At 32.7% G+C, this 9,742-nt stretch overlaps 1 protein-coding gene across 1 annotated transcript; it reads left to right on the top strand.

Annotated features, from left to right (window-relative positions):
• Positions 1–4,912: 4,912 nt before the first annotated feature.
• On the top strand, positions 4,913–9,389 carry LOC143592745 (protein SGT1 homolog B-like). Its single transcript, XM_077072590.1, has 9 exons — positions 4,913–4,938; positions 4,983–5,050; positions 5,320–5,446; positions 6,028–6,124; positions 6,214–6,279; positions 6,497–6,635; positions 7,675–7,751; positions 7,834–7,938; positions 9,042–9,389. Exons 1-9 carry the CDS (start codon positions 4,913–4,915, stop codon positions 9,147–9,149), a joined length of 813 nt encoding a protein of 270 aa, XP_076928705.1. The 3' UTR covers positions 9,150–9,389.
• Positions 9,390–9,742: the final 353 nt, after the last annotated feature.

Below are 9,742 nucleotides of genomic sequence, written 5' to 3'. Positions count from 1 at the left end.
ATATGTATGAAAAGGCTATTTTAGTCCACTTTAAAGTTTTGATTCATTAAAGCTTCCTGTTTGTATTTAAGATCTGAGTTTAAGAGTTTATATTAGTTCTATAGTTTTGGTTATGTGGTAACCAACCTCTGTCTCATACCGAGTCATGGACCGAACCGAAACCGAACTCTCGTTTAACTCTTTATTTCATTATTTTAAAACAAGTTGTATATAAGATTCAAATGTTTAAGTTCTTTTATTTACAATTTGTATTTGTTATTATGATATGGTTATGTTAGACCCAAACTTGGTCATATACCAAGTCTTGAACCAACCAAACCATACAAACCGAACCAAGCCGAGTTCACTCGCTTAAAACACACTAGTTGTGTTTCGGGCCGCCGAATCTCATATTTTCTTTAAAGATCTTTTTATAAAATGATTATAACTTTTTTCTCAAAGTACTTGGGATGTCGGAACCAACTTGATCTTATAAAAAGCTTGGACCGACATGACCGAACACCTGCTTAACATTGGCGTTTAGAGTTCTTCCTCATAGGACTTCTAACTTGGTTAAGCCTTTTGTTTTTTAATGAATATTCTCATAAAACTAATCATTTTGGAATATCGGATTCGGACTTGACCAATTATCAAGACCTGAACCGACTAAACCAAACACTCGTTAAATCCCGTTTTGGTATTTATCTAACAAGGGTCGTGCACTATTGCATTTAACCAATCCCTATACATTTACTTAACAAAGCTTAAGTAAAACTTATGGATAAAAACACCGAGACTCGATTTCTAGATAACTTACTTTTAAAACATCATTTTATTTACTTAAGTTTTATTTCACTTAAAACCCAAAACTTTGTTTATTTATTTTTACTTGCCTTTTATTTTTACTTTATGTTTTCACAATACATCCAACTAACTCAAGAACCTTTTTAAATCTTGGATTCGTCCGTTAACTCGTCGAGCCCTTCCCAATCTATCTTTTGGACAAGTTCATCTTCAAGTCACTTATTCCAAGTGAGTACATTTCATCCCCCGTTGTCGCTTTTATTCTTTGGGGGTAACATGCATACCTATTCAAAACAAGAATGATTTAAGATACTAGATCCTTAAACCACAAACTCTAGGGTATATGATACTTTGAATATTTGCCCGATTGTGTGTTTTATATTTCATATGCTTTACGTGCATGAGTGTTTATTTTTGTTGCTTTTGATCCTCAATAAGTATGATCATACGCACCCCTAACTACTTTAGCCTTGTGCTAGTAGAATAGGGCTTCATTATCCAAGTATGTTGGTTGTTACCAATTAGAAAGGATCTTTATTTATTTATGATTTAGATACCGCAATTGTTTCTTTTATTTGTAGTTTCATATACGAGTTGTGGATTTTGCCTCATATTATATATACTCAAAACTATGAAATTGCTCACCAACATTCGTGTTGACAAAATATATTTTATGCATTGTTACAGGTTTGATTATTGGTTGATTGAAGTTTGAAGACGTTATTTTATTTTGAGACCGTTTAGGTTATTAAAAGAATGAACAATTTATTTCTTGTATTTTTGTTATTTTGTTGGACGAGTTGTGCTACTTTGATGATTAAATGAAATGAATTAGTTGTTTAAATATTGTTACTTTAATAGTGTCTTGTGTTCTTGAGCAATCCATCGTGCCCCGGCATGTTGCGCAGCCTTTGATTGGGGTGTGACAAGAACGAACGTTACGGTTTTGTGATGATGACACAAAGAGAATGAGAATGAATATTGAATGATATCCGTATTATGGTAACAAATTGGGTAAGAGTTATAAAAATAAAAAACCGGTCGTTTGTGTTTTGTTATTAATTTAATTTTATTTAGAATTATTAAAATACTAAGAAATTCTAAGATTGCAAGTTAATTTTGGGAAATATTCAATTAAACCAATAGCGTGAGTCTTGATTAATTGAATTTTTTTGTTTTGAATTATTTATTTGGAAAGAAAATCAAAGAAGTGGTTGTTATATTTGGAAGCAATAAGGTTTGACCAACAAAAAGAGATCATGTGTCCATAAACTCTATTGCTTTAATAGTATAGATAGATATATATGATCCAATAAATACCTTAAACAAAGCAAAGCATCCATAGCGCCCTCCACATATGGAATCTTAGAAAACACCAAAAATCGAAACAAATCTCACTAATTTAGTGCACGAACAGAGGTTGAAGTGTGATAGTGGTGGAAAACAAACCTTTATTGAACGAAAGAGGGGTTGCGTTGAGGATGAATTGGAATAGCCAGAGTATGAAGGTTTGGTTGAGGATGGAATCTGGGTGAAGATGAACGAATTTTGATTTTTTTAAGGTTTTTCTTGCTGGTTGGAAAGAAGATGTTTATGTTTTATGAGTTCCCACGAGATATTAGGACAAAATAGTCCTTTTTCAGTTAATTTTAGAAGTTTAGTTTTACAAGACTTACAACTGGTCAGGGCCGGCCTAAAGGCATGGCGGGGTAGTCGACGGCCACAGGCCCGACACCCCGCTATGCCCGATTTTTTTTTTTCAAAAAAAATTATATGTATTTTTACCAAAATATATATATATATATATAATCAATGTTTCAACACAATTACATAACCACTAGTTTGGTCTAGTGGTAAAGGGGTATGACATTTAACTAAAAGGTTGTGCGTTCTAGTCTTATTTGAGACAATTTTAAGTTTATTTTTATACAAAAGTTTTTTACAAAACTCAAATTATAATCAAGTATGCCCATTTAAAATTAATTTGTTTAAACCCAATAAAATGTTTCATTTACTTAAGGCCCAAAAAAATTTTCGCCTTTGACCCAAATTTTTTTCGTCTTTTTGGAGCCGGCCCTGCAACTAGTATGCAATAGTTTAAAACATATATTCAAAAACCCTAGAGTTCTTTCTTTACTTCTTTTCTCTATGTCGGTCTACATTAACATTATCTCGACCATCGTTGTTAGGTAATAATTCAACACTACCATAACACTTTCAATATGAGCCTCTAAACCTTCTACGAACGACTCCATAAATCCTCAAATATCACCGGATAACAATAAGAACATGCAAATCCAAAAATAAGGCACCTAAGTACTCGTTTCAAACAAAATCACAACTAAAAACGCTTAAATGGGAAAAATATTTATTATTAACAATTTAATATGTATAAATCAAACTATCTATATAATTGCCTACCATGAAATCCTACATGTCACTCTCAGGTTGCTCCCCCCATTCTCTAGAGCCACCAGATTGATTGATTTCAAAATGGAGGCTTCTCAGGCATTTGACCCGAATTCGCGGGTATGGGTCTTACCAAACTCGGATAGTCTTTACATGGGTTATAACATCTCATTTATTTGTGAAACTCTTTCATAATCAAACAATATTTTTTATGGGTCATGGGTCTCACCAAACCCGGATAACCCTTAAACGGGTTATAATATCTCATTTATTTGTAAAATAACCCCTTAATCATCAAAGACAAATTTCCACAGGTTATAGGTCTTACCAAACCCTAATAGCCCTTAAATGGGTTATAAGATCTCATTTATTGGTAAACACTTTCATCGTTAAACCCTAATTTAATTAATCTCTTTTACATGTTCTCCGTTGTTGGTCTTCTATCATCTCCTTCACCGGTTAACTTCCGATACTACCCACCATCGTCAACTACATCAGCGTCCCCTTTTTCATTAGACAAATATTTGTGTTCATGTTTGTTCATTTAAAAAAAATCAACATGCCCGTGTTCGTTTATGTTTGTTCGTTAAAAAACTAAAAAACATACACATCTCAATTGAAAAAACCCAAACGCTAAAACATATAACAACAAACTAATATATGTATATTAAATTAAAAAAAAACTACGTTAACAAATAAAATAAATCATCATAAAATAGCAAAACAATTAAAAACAAAAACTTGAATAAACTCTCATAACACTGGAGGATTAAACTAGTATTGACATATAATGCAAGATAGGAAGTTCTCCACCCACAACATCCTATGAACGTCGTAGAAAAATGTTCCATTACTCCAATTATATGGTAGTGCCATAATAGGAACAATCAAGTTAACTTCATGACTTATGAGTTCACTCTCTAATAAAAATTATAACAAATCCATACATTATTAATCTCGGATATATGATGTAGGTAATTTATGAAGACATTTCTAACAATCCCCGCTCATAAGGTATTTCACCAAAAATTCTAGCACGAGTGTATCTCTACAATATCATGTCCTCGTTTAATAAGCAAAAGATCACGTTGGAAACTAGTGAGAAATAACTTTTGACATCCAAACCTAACTCCCAACCCCCAATTCAAAAAATAGAAAATCAGCATTTATTTTTTGAGCTTTTTCTTTCATCACAATATTATTTCATAAATAGAAGATTCTGGAAGACATAAAACTTGAAAATTTAAAGTTTAAAGATATAAAATAAAATAAAAACTTGAGTATTTACTTTCCTAAACCCAATTAACATAATAATATTATTGATTGATTCAGTTGTTGTGTATATAAATCCTCCTCCCCCACCTCAAAGTCTTGGTGTATCTATCTGTAACAAAACAAGTGCAAAAGTATGGCCTCTGAGCAAGGCTAAGGAGGCTTTCATCGACGACCACTTCGAGCTGGCCGTTGACCTGGCCATCCAAATCAACCCTACCAATGCCGAACATCAAACTCAATAACTTCACCGGTCTTGTTTCTTTTCAGATCCCGATTCATTCAATTCCTTGATGTTATTATGTAGATTATTATTAATACTAGGTGGACTTTTATGCTTACTATTGATTCTTAGTTAGTCTGTTACCACTTTCACAAAAACACACAATCTTCTGATGCACATCTAATTACTATCTTTTGTAAATAGATGCACCTCAATACACGATTCATGGGCTTTTATGAATTCCTCATTGTGTATCTGTTTCTGCCCCACAGCACTGCATGTTTTCATCTTGAAGAATATCAAGCTGGTGCTTCTTTACTTCCAGAAGACAAAAGATAAATAAGTGTGACAAGTGCATTGCGGGTAATTGTTTTTTAATTATACTGATCTTTTAGTATCATTAATAACACAAGTATACTGACCGAAAGCTCGATTACATTTCTCTTTTAGTTTAATAATAATACAAGTAAAACCGACAGAAAAGTTTATTACATTCCTCTCTCACTAATATCATCTGAAAATTCGATTGTCCCATGCCTAGATGTCGTTGGTATACAGAAAACCTGAATTTATTTGTACATAAGAGTTTCTCGAAACAATAAATTTTGATATTTTTTCTGGTTTTGCAACAGAGGAAAATGGTGAGCTGTCAGCGCCGTCACTGGTTGCAATCTCTGCTGAGGTTGTTGCTAAAACTGATGCTGCTCCAAAAGATACTGAACCAGTAACTAACATCGCATCAGCTAAGCCAAAATACAGGTATACACAATTTAGAAATAATTGTTACTAGTTTCATATTTTTCGTTGTGTGCAGTGGCGGATACATAAATTTATTTTACGTGGTGGTGGGGGGATATGGGTCGGTTAAATATGCTGGGTAAAGAAAAACAAACAAATAATATGTTTAATATAAAAACAGTGTAATAACAAACATTTAAGTTATATTTTGGAAAGAAAGAACTTAGGCTTGAATTTTGGCTGCTTTAAGAACTAGGGTTTTAGTTTTTTTACATAAAAGCTAACATTATGTTTGTATTTACTATTTATGGTTCTTTGTGGGCCCCATAAGTAATGGACTGTGCCCCATGCTTAATTTTCTAAAACTGGGCTGTAGTTTATAAACTAGATATAACATTTACATACTATAGATATAAGCTGTCCCCCCCCCCCCCCTTTCTATACAAAGTTAATCTGCAGTGTCTGTATTATAATTTTTATAATATGATTTTCCAAAGAGAATAAGTATTACTTCTACATCATAGCTGAGAATATAATATTACTCAACAAACTGATAATTCAACTTGCCACACGTGTGTTAATTTTACTCAATGAATCTACAGGCATGAGTTCTATCAAAAACCAGAGGAGGTGGTTGTGACCATATTTGCAAAGGGCATACCAGCTGAAAGTGTTACAGTTAACTTTGGTGAACAAATTGTATGTTGCCATTTCTTTCTTTTTTTTTGTTCTGTATTAATTTTTTAATGCAGTATTCTTTTGACCATTTTAATATTATTCTTTTTCAGCTAAGTGTAACAATTAACGTGCCTGGAGAAGAGGCATATGTTTTTCAACCTCGCATGTTTGGAAAGGTAATGCATTTTAGCCTGTAACTTTTAACAGAAATAAAACAAAAACACTGTCTATATAGTAATAATCATCGTTATCATTAGTATGTTGAATGGAGGGACCAAAAGGGTACATATAATGAGGTCAAAGGAACCAAGTTAGTCATATCTGATTATAAATGTCTTTTTCAACATAAAAAGAATGCTATCATCAATTAACATATTGGCTTTTGATTAACAGATAGTCCCTGCCAACTGCAAATATGTTATTCTCTCAACCAAGATAGAAATTCGTCTTGCAAAGGTGGAGCCGATACATTGGACATCTCTTGAATTTAATAATAACGTGTTGGTTGTGCGAAGCAGCACTGTCTCATCAGGCAAGTCATTTATGCTTTGACACAGTAGGAAGCTTTTAGTACGGTTGGTTCAGTTATGCTTACCTACCAACACTTTTAGTTAATTTTTTCTATATATTTCTTATAAACAATGCTTTATTAATAATAATCTGATATTTTTAATCAGTTAGGCCTGTAAATGAATCAAGCGTTAGTGAACTGTTCGACAGAAAGTTCGTTTATGTTTTTTATTTAATAAACAAATGAACATGTACAAATTCTTTTTTGTTCATTTAGTTGAATGAACGAACGAACATGAACACATATGTGTTGTTTATTCAGTCATCCCCATGAACATTCGTTCAGTTTTAATTGTTTATGCTTGTTTGTTTACACTCGTTTATGTTTGTTTTGTTTAAGTTCCGTGCGTATACATTTTTATAATAGATTTATTATAATGTTTAGGCACATTACAATTTACTTTAGTTTTTATGAAATTAAATTATCACCAACATTTAGTCTACTTTTATTGAATATTTAGGCCCAACATATTGATGTTTACGTTTACTTGTAATTTGCGTTCGCTCGGTTATGATCGTTCTTCTATGCTTGTTTGTTTACGTTATTGAACAGTTTCTTTATATTTTAACAAACGAACTTAAATAAAGATGAACGTGTGATGCTTATTTTCTTAACAATCAAACATGGACAAGAAATTTCTTTCTTTTAATTAATCGTGTTGGATTGCTTGTCTGTTTATAGTTAAACGAACAACATGCTTCGTCTTTGTTCATTCTGTTCATTTGCAAGCCTAGTCTATTTGGAGGATATGGATTAAATACAATACACTTTTGGGAAACTTTCAACCCATTAACATATTTCCTTTTTTTTTATTTAATTTTTCACGAATACGTTTTTGAAAACCAGCGTTATCAAATTGACAACAAGAAAAATGTTGCATTCATTTTGAGGGAAGGGGTGATTAAACTATAATAGGTTTTTATCTCGATTGAGTGTTTCTTGCTGATGATATTAGTGGTCATCAAAAGGTGCTAACGTTACATGCTTCTCAAATCCGTAGGGAATAAAAGACCAACATACCCTTCCTCAAAACCAACAAAAGACTGGGATAAACTTGAAGCCCAAGTGAAAAAGGAGGTATAGATTGATTTTTGAAACATTTAATGCTATCATTTAATGTTAGTGATAGTGACGGCTATATGATTGATCGTGTTTTCAGGAAAAAGATGAAAAGCTCGATGGTGATGCAGCTTTGAATAAGTTCTTCCGTGAGACATATTCCGATGCTGACGAGGATTCTAGGCGGGCCATGAGTAAATCTTTTGTAAGTTCATTTAGTTTCTTTCATAACATTTAATCTATGGACATAAAAAACCAACATATTTTTTGTTTTTTCATGAAAGTCCCTTGACGGTTTTTCATTGAACATAAAAAACAAACACACCTTTTTTTTCCCGTAAAAGGGATCGTTTTCATATTTTGCACATACACAGCCAACATACTCTCTTTATTATCATTAAAGACTGTTATATTTGAAAACATAAATATTTCTTAAATATTTATGTTGACGTGGGATTGAGGACGACCTAAGTTGACGAGGGGAGGAGGGGTAGAGGACGACCTAAGTTGATGTGGGATGAGAGGATTAGGCATGATTTGATGGACCAAAACCTCTCAAAGGACATGGTTAGGGATAGGAATTCTTGGAGAAGTAGAATTAAAGTTAAGGATTTTTAGGGTGAAATGAATACCATAGGGGCCTCTATTTACCTTATTTTTGGTCACACACCATTATGATATTTTCTTACTACGTGCTACTATATATAGTATATATATATATATCATTTTTACTACGTGCTACTATCAATTATACTATAGTTGAACTTCGATTTCCTTTTATATTGCCGCATACATATATAGTCAAGAGCTGAGGGTAGCCACCTCTCTATTCCCACCCTCCCCAGACCCTACTTATAGCTTTGCAATTGGTGGGACTCCATTGGGTATGATTGATTGATTGATTGAAATATTTCTTAAATAGGCATCTATTAATTGTTTAATTTTATTTAATGTATTAAATTTAAATGTATCTATTAGTATTTATCATATATTAAATTATGATAACTAAATATGTAATGAATGATAAATGTATAAAAACGATTAAAAACCTATATAAATTAATTAATAAATAAAAATAAATTAGCTGAGCTCGAGCTTGAAGTTAACGATTCACAAGCGAAACTTGAGGTTTAGAAAAAGAGCTCGAAACGAATCATGCTTGGGCTCAGCTTGTTTATTACTCGTTAATAAATTTATTATAAATGCGTAGGGATATAATGTGTAAAAAATGGACGCGTTTGCTCTTTATGTATTGGTTAGCTAGATTTGTTTGAAAGGAACAATTTTGTTGAAATTATTGGGACCCAGGTGGAGTCGAATGGAACGGTGCTGTCAACAAACTGGAAAGAGGTAGGAGCAAAGCAAGTTGAAGGAACCCCTCCGGATGGTATGGAACTGAAGAAGTGGGAGTATTAAAGCTGTGTACAATATGCTTGCTTTTTGGTGGTTTGGCTGGCCCTGTTTTGTAGTTGTCTATTCTTTTTCTTTTTTTTTTAAAGCCAAACATATTTATTTTCTTTCTTTCTATCTTTTGTTTGGGTATTGTACACAGAGCGTTTTTGTTCGGGATTGAAAACACCTCCCGGGTCTTTGTTTGTGTTTAGACTGGGTTTTTGTCGACTGTGTTTTAAGATGATTGTGTTTTTGTTATATCTCATATCCGCAAACTGTTTTCCTGAATGTTGCATTGAAAGAAAAGTGTAGGTTTGTTGTTTGTTAATCTTTCAAAGCTTCCCATGTCGGAAACCCAAATAAAAGCAGATGATTTAGTTGTTTACAGGTAACGTGAGGAAGGTAAATGTTGTAAAACTTTTGCTTGCAGGTTTTATAATTTAAGTGAACGTAAAAGTATAAACTAGGTAAGGTAAAAAGACGTTACCACAAGAACGCAACTATGTAATAGTCATTTTGAGTAGATGCTAATGAATTTACCGTTGTACTCGTCCAATGGTTTTCTCTACTGTCAAGTCATCAACTTCTCTACTCTATAAGTTTGGCACAGGCAGTGA

This window comes from Bidens hawaiensis, unplaced genomic scaffold (genome assembly GCF_021521415.1).
Source record: "Bidens hawaiensis isolate Kalapana, Puna unplaced genomic scaffold, B.hawaiensis_p1.1 tig00041179_1, whole genome shotgun sequence".
Lineage (NCBI taxonomy): Eukaryota > Viridiplantae > Streptophyta > Magnoliopsida > Asterales > Asteraceae > Bidens > Bidens hawaiensis.
Note: the sequence above shows the minus strand (reverse complement) of the source record. Positions and strands in the feature narration are given on the sequence as shown.

Excerpts from the sequence above, each read along its gene's own strand:
- LOC143592745 (XM_077072590.1), top strand. The coding sequence starts at position 4,913 with ATGGGCTTTTATGAATTCCTCATTGT. Across the intron at positions 6,125-6,213 it reads TTAACTTTGGTGAACAAATT|CTAAGTGTAACAATTAACGT; the intron begins GTATGTTGCCAT and ends ATTCTTTTTCAG. Across the intron at positions 6,280-6,496 it reads AACCTCGCATGTTTGGAAAG|ATAGTCCCTGCCAACTGCAA; the intron begins GTAATGCATTTT and ends TTTGATTAACAG.